This window comes from Pseudomyrmex gracilis, unplaced genomic scaffold, assembly GCF_002006095.1.
Source record: "Pseudomyrmex gracilis isolate BER0280 unplaced genomic scaffold, ASM200609v1 scaffold_225, whole genome shotgun sequence".
Taxonomy (NCBI): Eukaryota; Metazoa; Arthropoda; class Insecta; order Hymenoptera; family Formicidae; genus Pseudomyrmex; species Pseudomyrmex gracilis.
Window position 1 is genome coordinate 172,260 of NW_018020809.1, and position 17,091 is coordinate 189,350.

Here is a 17,091-nt window from a genome sequence, read left to right on the forward strand (position 1 = left end):
GACAGGTTGCTGATTGATTTGTACCACAACGGGTTTAGCCCTCCGTATAGTGTGGAAAAGGTTGCCTTTTCCAGTAATTTTAGCGCCATGTTTGCTTTACTAAAGTTCGTCAATACAGCCAACATAAGTATATAACCGTCCTAGCGGAACGCTGTCTCCTTTGTAAACAAGCTTTTACCCTTCCCTCCCCTTCCCCTTCTACTCCTTTTACGTTTACTCTTCCCTTCCTGCTTGTTACCTGTCGTTACTAANTCCTTAGTCTCAGTACACAGCGCAGCAGACAGACTGGTGTCGTATCCAAACCAACCTGTGCGCGCTTAAAGCAAAGACTGGCCGGTGCCTAAACAGTTAAAGGGGCACGGAGCCATAAGTGCAAAGAAGAAGAAGAGAGAGCTATAATTGCATCAAATTGAACAATACAGAATTTTAACCTCTAATAAAATCAGCACAATACAGAAGAAAGACTGTGTTAAAAAGCTCATAGTCAAGGTTGTAAACACAGTAAATAAATGGAAATTTTTTCATAGCTGATACTGAACATTTCTGAGAAGTCAAATATTTAATTTATATTTCGCCACGTTTGTGACTTGTTGGTGTTGCATATACATACTAATTAAAATGAGTGGTAAGTATAAACAGAAATGTGGAAATATTCAATAATTGTGTTAGTAAAAGTAGAAAATTTTTACTATTTTTTAATATTGATATTTACATTTCTTGTTAGTATCGTATTAAGTCTTTATTTTTCTTTTAGATTCTGTTATCGATAGCCCAGGCTCAAAAGCTCTTGAAGCTGCTAAGAATATAAAGGATTTAGCTATATTCAAGAAACCTATTGGATCTGCAAAAAAGAGTAAAAGCTCTCAACCAAAGATCTTAGATGAAGATACATATATTGAAAGGATGGGTGAAATTATTCAAAGAGATTTTTTTCCACACTTGAAAAAATTAGAAGCACAGAACGAGTACTTGGATGCATTAGAGCAAAATAATGTGGATAGAATGAGAGAATTGTATGCAAAATATAGTTTTGGCAGACCTGCCACTGAGAGACCAGTCAGTCCGGCAACATTTGAAACTCCATTACGTAGAAATGAATCAGAGGAATCATCTTGCACATCTAAGAATTCATCTGAAGAAACATCTGAATCAATAACAACAAATAACAAAACAGAAAGTAAGGTTAGTTTGGATGATTATTTGAACACACACACAAGTGAAGATAATGCTAGTTTTGAAGAAATGATGGTTGAAACAGAGAACAAACGTAAACTGAAATATGCTTGGCTTTATGAAGCTGAAGAAAAGTCAAAAGCGTGGCTTGCCATAGACAAATCTATAACTGACAACTTGACAATCAAAGACTCGAATTGCAGACCTAATCAAATTGACAGTTGGACTTACAAGAATAAGAATTACATTATGTATATTCCTGATGGTGTGGAACTTACAGCCGAAGAGAAGATAGAATTAGCCAAACAGAAACAAACTGTAATGCATGAAAACACAAGACTGAGAACAAATCCATTTAATGAACAACAAAATAAAGAAACCATCAGTGAATTAGCCAAATCACAGTCTAAAGCTAACGACGGCAAGATTGGCGTTGATGGTAAAGAAGTCGTCAGGAATGCAACACCACGGATAAATGGTTTTAGTTTTGTTGCAACACCAAGCCCAAGACCAGGAGAATGCGAAAGTCCTTTGATGACGTGGGGTCAAATTGAAGGGACGCCTTTTCGATTGGACGGCAGTGATACTCCTTTGCTGACGACGAGTCAGGGCCCTTCTTTCAGAATAGCAGAACCACCCAAAAGGGAACAACTGGCATTACAGTTGGCTGAGAAAGTTGGTGAAAGACACAGAGATCGAAAAAGCAAAGCTTTGGAAGCAGCTAGAAGATCATTAGCCACGTAAGTATAACATTTAAATAAATGATAATATATTTAACAATACAGATATATATTTTAATACTTACAACGTTATAAACATTAACGTAAACTATTCTTTATAGTCCATCACCAAAATCGACTATAGATCGTTTGAGTACTATGTCTCCTGCGGCAAGAAGATTGGCGACGCAGAAACTTCGGATATCAAGTACGCCTTCTCCTCGGCGAACTCCGTCTATAAGACACGTCACAACACCGGGCACACCGCGTGCGGTCACATCAGTCAAACACAACACTTTGCAAAAGCTAGAAACAAATTTGCGGATACAAGGACCTGTATTGACCGACAACTTACTCAATCTACCTTTGCAGCGGCAACGAGCTTCAGACTTTTTTAATAAATGAAAACCTTCACTAAAATTCTAAAACGAAATAATTGAAACCTCAAATCTTCGAACGTTGTTAATAAAAATAACGTTATTAACTCAAGCTTGTAAATATAGCATATATATATAATGTAATATCTACATGATGCAATATCTGTTTCTTAATTTATCGAACGTCAAATATATTTACTACGCTAAAATAAATAAATAATATTTGTGTATACATAAGAAGAGTATATTGTGTATATATATGTACATATACATGTTTTTTTTCAGTTTACTTAAAAAAAGTGTTTTGTTTTTTTATTTTAAATAAATTTTGTATAAGTAAATAAATTTATTTTATACATAATTTTTGCAAGATTATTTTGTCACTCTTTACGTATAATCCCGTAACTCCAAAACGCAAATTTTAGAGAAGAGCAATTCAAAAATTTAAAACTTCATAATATTTCTTCAGTTAAAGAATTCTTTTGGTTTCAACTTTTTATTGTACTTATGAATATTGTTTTTTTTAATATTTGGAGATCACAAAAAACATGACCTAAGTTACTATGCAATAAACTGAAAATCCCGCTACTTACATATGTAATTATAAACTAATAAACTTTTTTATATCACATATATATAAGTACATGTAAGTTTTTATCTCACCAAGTTTTTGAACGAAAAAGGATATGTTGGAAAATATATATTTCTTAATATTACATTAAAAATTTTTTCACTCTTACACATCCTATTGTATCTTTTTCTTTGTTTCTTGTTTATTTTTACAAACACGAAACTCGAGTTTTGTCAATTAAATGTCTGTTTCATTTATAACAAAAGCTGATGATTATGATATTTCCTCGAATAAAAAAACGCCACTAAACTATAAAATGCAACTTCTTTGCAAAGCTTATTGAAACGTGCGAATCCAGGAAGGAAAAAATCACAATACACATTCATCACGCGTAAATGTTGCAGGAAGCATTCTGTCATTTAAAATATTTATTGTTGATGGATTTCGTAATTGATTGCCGAAAAAAAGCTAACAAGTTTCTGATATAAATGTACGGTCGGGAAAAGGAAAAGAGAAGTATAGAAAGAGAGTGTAAATTGTCATTGAGACAGATATGAAGTCCTCTTTGATCTTGGGAAGTGCTCTGTTTTTGGCACTAGCGGCCACAAATGTCGTTCAGGCGCGCAAAGACCCTTGCAAAGATAGCACAGGTATGTGCATTTTTGTTTATAAAAAATATCTATTTTTTTTTTTAAATAAAAATATCTAATTTTTTTAAATAAAAATATCTAGTTTTGTATTGTATGTAAATTTCTTTCACTTTTGTTATATTTATTATCATTACTATAGGTATACACACGTAATATATAGTGTTTTTTATTTAAAATTTTTTGAATTACTTAAAACCGCATATAAAAGTGATAATATATGCAAGTATTTCGATTTTCAATTAGCAAGGGAAGTAGTGGTGAAAGCAGCGAAAGTGCAAAAGCCGCTATTTTTTGCGTCGCCGGACGCAATCAACAGAGCTGCGGCAGCACGCGAAGGAATTGGAAGATTGTCCGCGAGCACCGGAGCACTTAGCACCAGCAGTACCAGCAGTAGTAGCAGCAGCTCTTCAAGTTCCTTTTCTTCTCTCGGTTTTCTTGGAGGACAGCTCGGCGAGAGCAATGCAAATGCTCTTTTACCTTTCAGCACCACTTCGGGTAAATTGACTTCCGATTGTGGGTGCAATAAAAAATCTGGATCTCTACAGCTTGCTGATTTGTTGTCTTCTGAGACTCAGGGACAAATTGTACCTACGTAAGTCGTCATTTATTTATAATAAATTATTGCGTATATATTGATCTAATAATTTTTTTTTTTATCTAGAAAGATAAGATGTTTAATTATTTCTTTATATTTGCATATATATATATATATATATATATATATACAATTTATGTGTGTATATATATACACATTGTAATAAAATAAAACCAAAATGTAAATAACATATGTATTTGTATCTACATGTATCTGCTTTACATATTATGTCAACAGCTTTGCACCAATTGGTGATCTATGCTATCCGAACAGTCCTTCTGGAGGAAAAAAAAGCAAATTCGAACTGACTACTTCCACCAAAGTAACACCAGCATATCCCGGCAAACCCAGAGTCGTTCCTTCTAAAGCTGTTTCCCAAGAGATTTGCGTGAACACGGTCAACGGACAAATTGATCGAGCTGGATTGCAAAAACTCGGCCTATCAACGTCCAGCGGTAGTAATTTATCAGTTAATAGACTCGGAGGTGCGCAATGGACAAGACAATTCGGTAGTTCGAGCACTTTGAACGGCGTAGATAGTGTATTCGGTCAATCTTGGAACAAACATCAAGGAAATATTAACTCAGGCAGTCTCGGATCATTTGGTTTGAGTAACAGTCGCACAGGAGGGTCACAAGCAATTTCTAGTGCAAGCGGTCTAGGACTGACATCTTCTCAAGCGACCAGCTTGAATGGAAACAGTTTTGCAAGCTCCAGTTTAGCATCCACAAACTTTGGATGTAACGAGTTTGGCGATGAACAAGGTGCGTATTATCGAAAAAAAATAAAACGTGGTTTTTTATTTTTATTACATTTATTATTATTATATCTATTATTATTAATGATTTGTGTGCTCTAGAACTGCCTCGGGACTATTCCTATCCCGTTCTACCAGCGGATCCCGTTTCGCTCACTTTGGCGTACAAAAATCTTTTCCCGCGCGTGCTTTATAACAAGAAGACGCAATTCGTGCCGGAAGACAAACTAGCATTCGGTCATAGAACAGTCCCGACTGAATCGTCGTTCGAGAAAAAGACACGGCCGGACGTGCCGGAAGAAAAACTTCAGATTCTCGACAAGCCTGTTGTTGAGCTGAAGCCGGTGAATCTGCGTCCCGTCACCGTCGGTGTTTATAACGAGTACGAAGAGGCCAAGTTAGCGGAACTCGAAGCTATTGAACGCGAGAAAATTAGACAGGAAGAACTTTCTCGGCAGTCGCAAGGACACTACATTACGTACGGGTAAGTTGAGAGAATCTCTTGTATTATTTATTGATCAGGCAATTAAACTTTTTCAGCACTTATATATATATATACATAATTAATGATTTATTGGAATTTATTTCAGAGACTTGGGATATGAGCCAATTAACGGAATTAAAGTGACCGCGTCAACAGCATCCCAAGGTGAAAGCTTCGACGATGACGCAGGTTGCGGTCCGATAGGACCGGCAATTGCTGGTTTCGTTCCCGGTAGTGTCGTCATAAATCGAGAGTTCGTGGAAACCGAAAACGAATTCGACGATGATCAAAATAATGAGGAAGCATACAACGTTCGAAGTCACCTAGCAATTGAGACTAGCGACGAGGAAGATGACGAGGACGATCCATCGTCCGGTATATTCGCCAGATTGCAGAGTATGTCTCGAAAAAGTGCCGGGTGTAAAAGTTTCTAATTCAAATTTCTTTTTGAAAAAAAAAAAAACAACTTCTTTCACCGATAAAATTATCGACTGATCAAGGTGAATCTCAATTGTTGTAACAAACGCTCTGCTCGAATATCGCGAGTATTGTACTAGTCCTATACATATATTGCGTTTGCGTGTGTGACGTTATTATATTGTTAAGATATTATATAATATAGACTTCTGAGAGATACATGAGTTATTGAATTTATTATATATAATATTTTTCTTTCATTCATATCCTTCTTTCATTGCTGATTTACCTATGTGTGTTTTATATACATGTGTGTATATAAAATCAATATGTGTATATATATATATTGACAAAAATTGATATATATATATCATGTATAAATAAATTGCGAATTAATACTTCAAAAGATGTAATAAATAATTTGCGACAAAATATTTTTCCAGAAATATATAATATTTAATATTAACATAGACATATATATAGGTATATAGACAAGAAATTGCGAGATAACGAGCTCGTGACGTTTTAAAATAAAATGCCGTTTGAAAAATTAATGGTTACACAAAACATAAGTTTGGTGTGTCTTTAATAATGGAAGGATCTCTCTCGAGACAGAAAAAAAGAAAAAAGCGAGAGAGAGAGAGAAAAAGAGAGAAAAAAAGGAAGAATAAATATAATAATAAATGTGTAAGAAAAATCGAATATATAATTCTTTATCATCTAATGAACGTACATGTATGATATCGTCGGTGAAATTTGTTTTGATCACTAATAGGTAAAAAGTCAACGTGTGAATTAATATAGGTACAGAACATTCGTATATAAAGATATGATTTTATTACGAAATATGATCAGACGTTTCAATCTTTGAGTTCTTTGAGATCTTCTTCAGTAAATAACGAAATATAAAACGTCTGCAAATTGATTGAAATTGCGAAAAACTTTAAAGTTTACAATAATAAAAATTGATCTTAAATAAATAATCAAAAATACATAATAAGATGCACACATCAGCACACAATAAACAAAATTAAATGCTTATTTAACTATAATAATCATCAATTAAAAATTAATAAATTAAACATAAAGTCTATTAAAAGATTGATTTGTAAAAGTTTAAATAAAAAATAACAAATAACAAAAATAAAAAGTATGGGTGAAATTTGACATACTTGTCAAAAAACGAATTAAAACTGAGAATAATGATGAATGAGAATTATTGTGAGATAAAAATGAATAAAATATAAAATATAAAAAAAAATATAATAAATATAATAAATATAAATAAATATAATATATAAAATATAATAAAAAAAATATATAAAATATCAAATATAAAATATACTAAAATTCAAATTTACTACAAAACAATAACAGTAGATTAATGTATGATCTTTTTTTTCTTCTTGTATCTTAATGTATAATGTATATTTTTAGAGAATAGAAATTTATGATTTTCTTTTACCTTTTTTTGACTAAAACACAATATAGTCATAAAAATTTTGGTTAAAAGAGAAAAGGCACTATTTAGTGACGCGTGATATAATCGCTGTAAAATAAAGGAAACACACACGATCTATAAATGTTAGGCTCATTACTATTGAGAAATCGTTTTTATTTTCTTTTCTTTTTTTTTTTTGCAATGCTCACACATATTAAAATTTACGGCGTATAATAATTCTGATTGTTAATTTATTTCTTCTTGCATACATAATTTGCACACGTCTAAATTATGAAGTGAATTTAAAAAAGAACCAAGCAAACTCACCGTGAATGAATAAAAGATTAATGTACTGATGATATACTAACACCATGGCATTTCATTTGACCAATTTGAGTGTCAGAAGCGATTGTGAGAAAGCGCGCAAAAAGTGCTAAGCAAGCATCAGCAGTAAGCACACTTTTAATGCGTGTTTTACAGCGGCTTATATATTAATATAGTAGTCGCAAACTATTATCTTTGTACATATCTCAGTTTCTTGCATTACTGCATTGTTAGTAAATATAAACACAATATAATTAAATTATATGTTTAAAGCTCGTTGAATATTTAAATAAAAAGATAGGGAAGTGGCAATAACAAGCTAACACAAGCTGACACAAGGGTGTTAGCTTGTTGTTGCCATTTCCCTATCTTTTTATTTAAATATAATTAGATGTGTCTTTATTGCAATGATTATGTGACTACAAAAATATTTGCTTTGATTTTAATAACGCAAAGACATACATATCGTTCTATTAAAAAGAATGTCAAATCTATTATTATTAAAATATGTATATATAATTGATAATAATAATATAATATATTAATATAATATATTGAGACATAATATATTAATAAAAGTTGAAGATAATAAAAAAAAATAGAATAAGTTGTTCCCGAAACACTCCGAATATTCACCACTTTTAGTACATCGAACACTTTTTGCTTTTGAAGATTCAATTTGATCACTAATTCGAAAAATTACCTTACCAATAATACATATTTTTTATCGTACACAGATATTCTCTTTAGATAACAAGATTATTATTTTAACAAGATAATCGAAATCGAGGAATACAGGAAGCGAAAAATCTCGCGTGGTCACGTGTCAAACAAAATACGTGCTCGGTCTAATTTTTAAATAAACATCTCAGCTTCATTTGCCACATAATAACGAAGAGAATGTCATTGGTTTGTTGCTATGTATAAAGAGATTTTTTGTGCTTACATTAAACAGGAAACATTTTATGGATTTTTCTTCAACAAAATCGTTTCTATATTAGAGCGCAATACGTTGGAAGACAGTTTAGATTTCTTGTGAATTCTCGCGTGATTAACAGCAATAATGATCAGATTACAACATCTTGTTATTATTGGTGCTTTATTATATTTGAGGTTTACTCGTGGTTTTCCTCTCCAATTTTCACAAAACGGAATTGAAGTAGTTACATATGGAGAACCGTGTTATTTGCCACAGTATCTGCCTGTTAAGATCGAGGTACATGTATACACACATTGATATACCTTATCTTTATATAAGTTTACAATTGTCATGCGTATATTTTGCAAGCAAAATTTCACAGTTATATGTATATAAATAATTTAGATACAAATATATATTTATATCTCAATTTTATTATAAAAATATTTATTTAAAATTATATGTTGTGTTTATCTCTAAATTGTATACTTTATTATATACACACATAATATGTATCTAATTATCTTGTATATTGTTATAATCTCTTAGAAACTAAAAAATATTATGCGTAGCAAATAAAAGGGGCTGCTACTCATTTTTTACAACAATAATTTACAGGAACCCGTTCAAGAAGAACCCGTTCAGGTCCCCTCAATCGCAACCGGACAACAAGTTGATTGTCTCTCTCATCAGCCACTTAAGCTGAACTATCAAACTGTCTCTTATAAACAAGAACCGATAATTTTTAATCAACCAAAGGAATATCCAATTTCTATTGATGTACCTCCAGTCGCTGCGTATACATCTACAGATGCATCTACAGTAGTTGAGCCTCCGGATTGTCTTCGAGGAAAATCCTACGCATATAATATCGAAACTCCGCAAATCGAAACCGTGCCGATCAAATCCGTGCCAGCGACTTACAACTTTGATTTACAAGTGCCACCACCGGCACCACCTTCTTTGTCTTCGTAAGAATTCTAATATTATTCTATTTAATATTTAATCTTTAGAAGGGGCCGGCTTACCCCATAGTGGCACTTCTGCAACAATAACTTTATATAAGACGTACGTCATATGTACACAAGTTTTTATTAAATATGTAAAATTTCAAAGAAAACCTTTCGGTCTTCTAAAGATTGAAGAACACAAATTATGTTCTCAGATTACATGATTCGATATAAAATACACTTATAAATCACTAATTGTCTCGTATTTTCTTAACGAAACAAGGTTTCATTCTTAACAATTTAGTAAAAAATGTATTAAATAACTATCATTATAATATTTACTTTTGTTTTAGAGCGACTACATCGATCAATTTGGAAAAACCTGTTACATATTTAACTGGTCTTAGAAGCAGAATCGACAGAGTTCTTGTTCCTGCCTGTGAGAATCCACTTTCCACCTGTTCATGTAGAGAATAATATTGTGTCATAAAAATGTATATTTTATTAAGAGAAAGAGAGAGAGAGAGAAAGAAAGAGAGAGAGAAGAGATTCAATGAAATATGTAAATAACTTAGAAAATAAATAAATTATTTATGAAAAATATGTTTATAATTTAAAATTATATATATACTTTTGTTCTTTTATTTATTTCCCTACCATAAGTGAATTAAAAAATTAGAAAATAAATAAAAAATTATCTATTTTTTGCAATTACTAATTAATGACAAGTAATTTTTTAGAGAAATGGATTTTGTCTGTATTTAAGATAAAAACATCTAATATAGAAATATCCAAAGTAAATTTAATTTGAATTTTAAAAATATGCGCAATTATTTATTATATATCATATTCAGCGCTTGATTCTTATTTTCCACGATTCTTACTTCTTTTACTTAGAGTTTGATGTAAGAAAACCCGCTTATATATGTATATTTTAGAATTAATGAATTGTGTAAAATATATATGTAAATATAAATATGTTTATAATATAATTATGATTGTTTATATTGATATTTTCCTACCTTATTATACCTCTTTATATATTGATTATATTATATTATATTATATTATATTATATCATATATTGATTATATATTATTTATATATTTATTATATTATAGTTTTATATATGTGTACGCATTTTCTTTATTATATAATTCTTTTTTGCTATTACTTTTTTTATTAATATTATAATAATTTATACGCGTTAAGTACATGTTTTCAATAAATAGAAATGTTATTTTCTTTTGTAATTTAATTTATTTTTTACATATTATATTTATCTGAATACATTCTATTACTTTTTATATATTTTTTTCTCTACATTTAATATAATATACAGATTATATATGCACATTTGTTAATGTAATATTATAAAAAGAAGAATAAACAGAATAAAACAATGCAAGAAAAGCAGAATAATAAATAATTAAAACAGCGCGATAATATAATTGTACATTATATGAATACGATTTTATTCTTAGTTACAAATACAAGAAGCAGAAGTTGCTTACGTGCACAAATTGTTTAGTCACATATCGTTATACGCAATGTTAGCAACATACATAATAACAAGATTTATAAATTGAATGTAATTGTATGAATAATAATATATTGAGATTTTTGTAAATAAAAATTATTAAATGTCATACATACACACTTCAATATTGCAAACACAAAAATATAAAAACAAACAAATATAAGGTAATATTGTTTTTTAATTGTTTAAAATACTACTAGCATGTACATGTTTTATTAGTTCTAGAAAATTTAAATTATTAATTAAATTAATTTGTGTTCAAAAAAATAAGAAACAGTTTTATTAGTTCTAGAAAGTTTAAATTATTAATTAAATTATTTTGCATTAAAAAAATAAGAAATGTTCTCATAGATGCACCGTATATAAAGAAATCGTTATGAATATTTGAATATAATTGTTATAAATATTTAAGTATTATACCAAACTCTCTGTTTTACAGCAATGCAGATATACAAGAACATAAGTACAAAAAAATTTCCAATTTTATATTATTTACGTTTTATATATTTATTGTATATTATTTATATGTTTGTATATTTATTTATATATTAGTATTTGTATGTGTATTTTTCATTTGTTTATGAGATATTGACACATAATATAAAACAAATACGATTATCATAATTATTTAAAATGCTGTTGATCTTTATCAAGTGTACAAAGATGATTTTGATGAATAATCTCACGCGCATAATAAAGATTGCCAATTATTTTTCGCCAACAATCGGTGATGTTGACTGATTCTATCACGATCTTCGTGCCAAATCTCTATACGATGATAACGATCCTCAGGGTATATGAAGCCGTCTGATGCAGCTGCAGTCATCGAGTTTTCATCGAAACGTATTATGGCGAATACGGGCGTAGTTTTGGCCGTCGCTTTTCTGGCCTCGTTGTCCTTAAGTGCGGGTCTCGTTAAAGGAGACCTTGACATCTTTAAGGATCACGAAACTCATTCCAACTACGAGACGCCGCTATATCTTCGGGAAAAGAGGCAAGAGAATGTAGAAGATTCTCACGAAAAGAAGCATGATACTGCAATCTTGAAAGAACTGTCAGAGTCTAAAACTGTCGAGGATAGAAAAACTACCGTGGAAGATGTAAAACCTTTGGAACAGAAATCTAACGTGAAAAATGAAGAACAGAAGAAAGCAAATACAAGCAATAAAATTGAAAAAGATGCTGAGGTAATTATTAACTTTTTCGCTACAGCAGAGAACTAGCCGTGAAGCTGTACGGATAGTTCTGCCGCAAAGTGAGAATTAACGATATTAGTTAAAAAATGTAAAACCCTGTGAAAAAACATTTTTGTATTGTAACAATATTGTATACGGCTTTCAATGAGAGATAAAGAAGAGAGCCATTGTAGTAGCTGCTTGTTCTAAAAAAAACATCGCTTAGTAAGAAGCTACTTGTAGTGGCAATTTGTTCTAAAAGATCATCTAGCTGAAAGCGTCTGTAGTAGTGCGTAGGGCTTTAAAGGATTCAAATGCTTATGATTTTTCTCATTGAGTATTGAAGAAGACAAACGGGAAAAGGAGAATAACTCTAATCTATGTTCTCTTTCCTTTCTAGGACGCGTTCATGTACAGGAATATGCACGATCTTGTCCAAGCATTGATTCTCGCGGATGAAGAAGATATTGCTATGAGACTGCAGCAATTGCGTGAAATTGAAGTAATATCAATCTTTATTCTTTTGACAAACTTTAATTTTTAAACTTTGTAAAACACTGTAAAATTTGATAGCTAATTCTCTTTCTTACGCGCATAAATTAAAAGTGGCAACATTTCTTGCAGAACGTCAAGGAATCCGAGAAACCCAAGCGTCAGATAGGCTCTTCCTCAGCCGCGGCTGCGGCCGCCGCATCCGCAAGTGTGCCCAATCTTTTGGGAATGAATATGTGGGACGTTGTTCCCGTTGACGACTTGGATGCCCATTCGTGTTCAAACGAGGCGCTGGAATTCGGCCATTTTCACGCATCGGGTGAAATCGCGCACGAATTATTCTGCGAATTAAGGAAGTTCTGGCATTACTCTTTGAACATTGGGCGCAATCTCAAATCCGAGCTTACTTTGGGACCGCTGATCGGCGAAGATATTGTTGCTGACGGTTCCTTCAGCATCCTCTATCAGCTTCCTCGTATTTTCGAAGCCATTGTCAAACAACCTCGTCATCTGCTGATTCTACCTGAAATACTTCATGACTGCATACCATTCCCCAGCGTTTTCGGTGCTATTCATCGTATCAAACATGTCATCTTCAAGGTGTTACGCTTTGCAAAGGAACTGGTTCTAGGACATATTCGCAATCTTTTCCATCACCTCTTTTTGGGTCATCGTCTGGGTGTACGTTTGTTAGAGAAATTGGCCGACTTTAAAATAAATAAATTGCGTCATCATTACGGTACGATAATTCCGATGGAAAGTCAGTTTTACAGCGAACCGGAATTTACATACTCGGCCCCGGCAGCAACAGCGACAGCCGCGGCTTCGGCAGCAGCGACAGCTGCAGCTTCGGCAGCAACGGCAACTGCTTCTAACAACGTTGCTCTACCAGATTACTACACTTCATTGGGAGAAGTATTAAATAGTTTCCGTGGCATCTACAATGGCTATCAGGCGTCTGGAATACCGCATTTTATCAGGACTGGAGTGCAGAACATGTCTTGGACCTCAACAGTTTCCACAATAAGATCTTACTTATCCAGAGTACCTTTTTTGAATTCTTGCTTTGGATCTACGCCAGTTGAAGAGGAGATCGTAACTACAACTAGTACGGCCAGCGCATCCGCATCCACTTCTGTTGCAAGCCCAGTAGTAGCACCAGTAGCACCGGTAATACCAATGGCGCAAGCACCGATAGCACCTGTTATTCCTGCTGAATCTGTGAGCACTTCCGCGTCCGCTAGCGCCAGCGCCAGTACCATTATCAGAGAGCCGCAGCCGGTAATTTACTCCGAGCCAATTGCACCGCTGATACCAGAAGTAGCTCCCCCAGTTGTTCCTTGCGAAACGGCGCCTGTTTATTCTCCAGACATAGCAACTGCATCTGCAGCGGCGTCGTCGGCGGCGGCGGCTTCGTCGGCGGCAGCGTCAGCGGCGGCATCGTCACCGGTAATATCAAGTTATCGAACCGCTCCGCGATTATACGCCTCACCTTATGAAGAGTCATACATATCTCCACAAATTGTTCCCAATACCGTGATCGAAGAAGCCGTTCCCGAAGCTAGCTCTTCGAGCGTATCTGTAGCTTCTGCAGCATCTTCCGCAGCATCTCCTGTCGTCCCCTTTGCGCAGGAATTTGCAATTCCTAGTAACACAGCCGCTTCCGCGGCAGCTTCTGCGTCCGCTTCTTCAGCTGTGGAGGAAATCGCTCCAGTCAATTCAGTGCCATACAGTTTACCTTATAGACCCCGAATCTTGCCACCTTTTACTCCAGCGACCAGCGCAGCTTCCGCCAGTGCGTCAGCGTCTTCGAGCGATTCTGTCTTGCCAAGTCAATATGGAAGACTCGGAGGTGGACTGATCAATAGGTTACCGCTCTCCTACGGAATTCCGGGAGGTATTCCTTCTGTGATTTCTTCGCCAGTAGCCGGTTTGCCTGCCGTTGCTTCGTCCCCTGGTAACGGGTTTGGTATCGTTTTGCCCAGGGAAAAGATCGTTAACACTATAGGACACGACTATCTATTGCCGGGCGACATTATTGCAATTATTTTGAGAAACAAAGCAGTCCTGTTCGGTCATGTGCTGGACGGTAGCAGCCCGATCACTTTCAAATTCCTCAGACCGCATTTGCGCGCTTCTGTTCTTCGCAATAGCAATCGTATATGGAAACTATTAGCCCGAGATTTCAGAGACCCCGAATGCATCAGACAGTTCAACAATCCTCTACTTCTAAATTACGCTATTTAGACATCTTATACATATAAACTTCATAACTAGTCTTAAATCATTATCAGTTATCGACTATCGACTATCGATAGGTACATACTAAACAATTGTAAATAAACAATTGTGAATAAAGATCTGTGTCTTAATTAAAAGAAAGTGCATTATTATTTTACCACTTTTTACCAGTTTTACCACCTGCCAATGTTTACGATCAGAGTGATGGAATATTTTTTTACTCTTAACTTCAGACTTTTTTTTATATTAACATATGTATATATCAATATATATTTTGTGTTTTTTTACAATAAATTTAATTTATTTTTCTCTCTTTCTCTTATTTGTGCTGTCTCCGACATGTGAGACAGCTATAGAATGAATCGGAGACTTTTGTACATTATTTGCTTACAATATTATTACATACTTGACATAAGTATACCTGTGTTTACACAGATGGCACAATACATAATGCCGGACATGCAAAAACTCTCACGCAATATCTGTTTTTAATAAAATAAGCTTTTTATCTGTATTTCTTTTTGTAACACAAGATAAAATATTTTTATTATGCAACTTGAGTTTTCTTCGCTTTATATGTTAAAAAAAAATTTGCAACATTTATCTTGAAACAATTCAACGCTTTTATTGTGTGATGAGATCATAAGCTTGTACGTAGAATGCATACGCAATGTTGTGCAGATTTAAAGTTTTCAGAGCAATTAATTTGTTTTTGTAAGCGAATCTCAATTGAGAAATTTGCTACCAAATTATCATCAAAGCCGAGAATTGTATTATAAATGTCAAAGTCTGTTTTTCCACTGATTACTTGCATAAATATACTTGCATAATATTACGGGAATATTATTACCTGTGTTAAGTCAATTTGAATTATTAGTAGTTTGCTTCGAAAAGTCACATTGAGAATCATCTTTTATCAACTTTGAAAAATATTGAAATATTAAACGAGTTATTTTATAAATTTTGCGTGCAATCTTACGTATTGCAATAAACTATTATTATTATTATATGTACATTATATATATGTATATATAAATTAATTAAGATACATATATATAAATTATTATATATATATCTTATATATAAATTATACGTGTGTATATACATATACATAAATTAATTATATTATATATATAAATTAATTAATTAAGGTTCTACTAGTCTATTTTATCTTGAATTCCAAGAAAGCCTGTTTTCATCTTTAATAAATTAATTAATGTCTTATATATGTGTATATATATATATACACATATATAAGACATTAATTGCAAAGCTGCACATTAAATTGAAAAAGATAATTAAAATAAATTTTATTACTATATTTTTCGATACGTTATCTCGTTTAAAATATCACAATTCACAGAAGATTTGATCTGACCTTTTTGTGGCTTCGGTTATCCGCTCATACGTCAGTCTGGGTCGCAAATCACAAATTAACAATAATTTCACTACGATATTTTTTTCGTCGAGAGACAAAAAAAGTGCGTCAATGCAACGTTACCATATCTGATTTGTCGAGTCATTAATTAATCGTTTTAATTTATTATATGTTGTTATCATTCACAAGGACGCCATTCAAACCAAGTTGATACAGGTGTGCCATTTCAAATAATGCGTCAGTGTGCGAGCTGGAATAATCAGCCATTGAATACATGCAAAATAAGTAAATTGCCGCTACTATATATAGAGTCAAAATTCGTATCAACAATTGTGACTCGAGTGTGGATCACATTTCTCGATCCTTTCTTTTTTCGACAGTGGGTCTTTGATCTTGTTGAGCTTCCTCAAGCCGCGATGACGCGCGTCGTTTTTCTATTGACTGTGCTATTGGCTTCATGCTTTGTAAGCCAGGTAAGTTTACCTATTACGCAAATGAGATTATTATCTATAGTGTTATATACGTCATGATAATATTTTTCGGTAGAGTATGTGTGCTCGAGATAAAAAAATACGCAACAAAATCTTTATTATTGATGAGCAAATTTATGCTCTCTATACAACACACTTTTGCACTTTTTTTCATGAATTTTACAATAATTTTCTGATCTCCTAATAAATAGCTATTTGACATTCTGTACAACATATATGTACTTTTTTCAATATATAACTATATATGTATTGCATATTTTTTAAATATATAATTAATTTCTTATAATATGAACAACCTTATTTTCGTTTTCTTTCCGACTAATATTAGGCTTATCCACCGCGCCCAGAAAGGTTACCCGGCGACCNAAATGATCACCCACGACCAGAAAAGTTACCT

General features: G+C 32.8%; 2 protein-coding genes and 1 long non-coding RNA gene across 3 annotated transcripts; all 3 read left to right on the plus strand.

The window, feature by feature from the left end:
• The first annotated feature begins 390 nt into the window (after positions 1-390).
• LOC109858801 (protein DGCR14 homolog) lies at positions 391-2,502 on the plus strand. Its single transcript, XM_020436415.1, has 3 exons — positions 391-625; positions 755-1,913; positions 2,015-2,502. Exons 1-3 carry the CDS (start codon positions 619-621, stop codon positions 2,295-2,297), a joined length of 1,449 nt encoding a protein of 482 aa, XP_020292004.1. The 5' UTR covers positions 391-618; the 3' UTR covers positions 2,298-2,502.
• An 875-nt stretch (positions 2,503-3,377) lies between these two features.
• Positions 3,378-5,949, plus strand: LOC109858803 (uncharacterized protein DDB_G0271670-like). The gene is made up of 5 exons (XM_020436417.1): positions 3,378-3,490; positions 3,734-4,082; positions 4,323-4,849; positions 4,945-5,326; positions 5,433-5,949. The coding sequence occupies exons 1-5, from the start codon at positions 3,394-3,396 to the stop codon at positions 5,758-5,760; spliced, it is 1,683 nt and encodes a 560-aa protein (XP_020292006.1). The 5' UTR covers positions 3,378-3,393; the 3' UTR covers positions 5,761-5,949.
• Positions 5,950-16,525: 10,576 nt separating this feature from the next.
• Positions 16,526-17,059, plus strand: LOC109858814. The gene is made up of 2 exons (XR_002250651.1): positions 16,526-16,676; positions 17,023-17,059. It is a non-coding gene; the product is annotated as an uncharacterized LOC109858814 (long non-coding RNA).
• Positions 17,060-17,091: the final 32 nt, after the last annotated feature.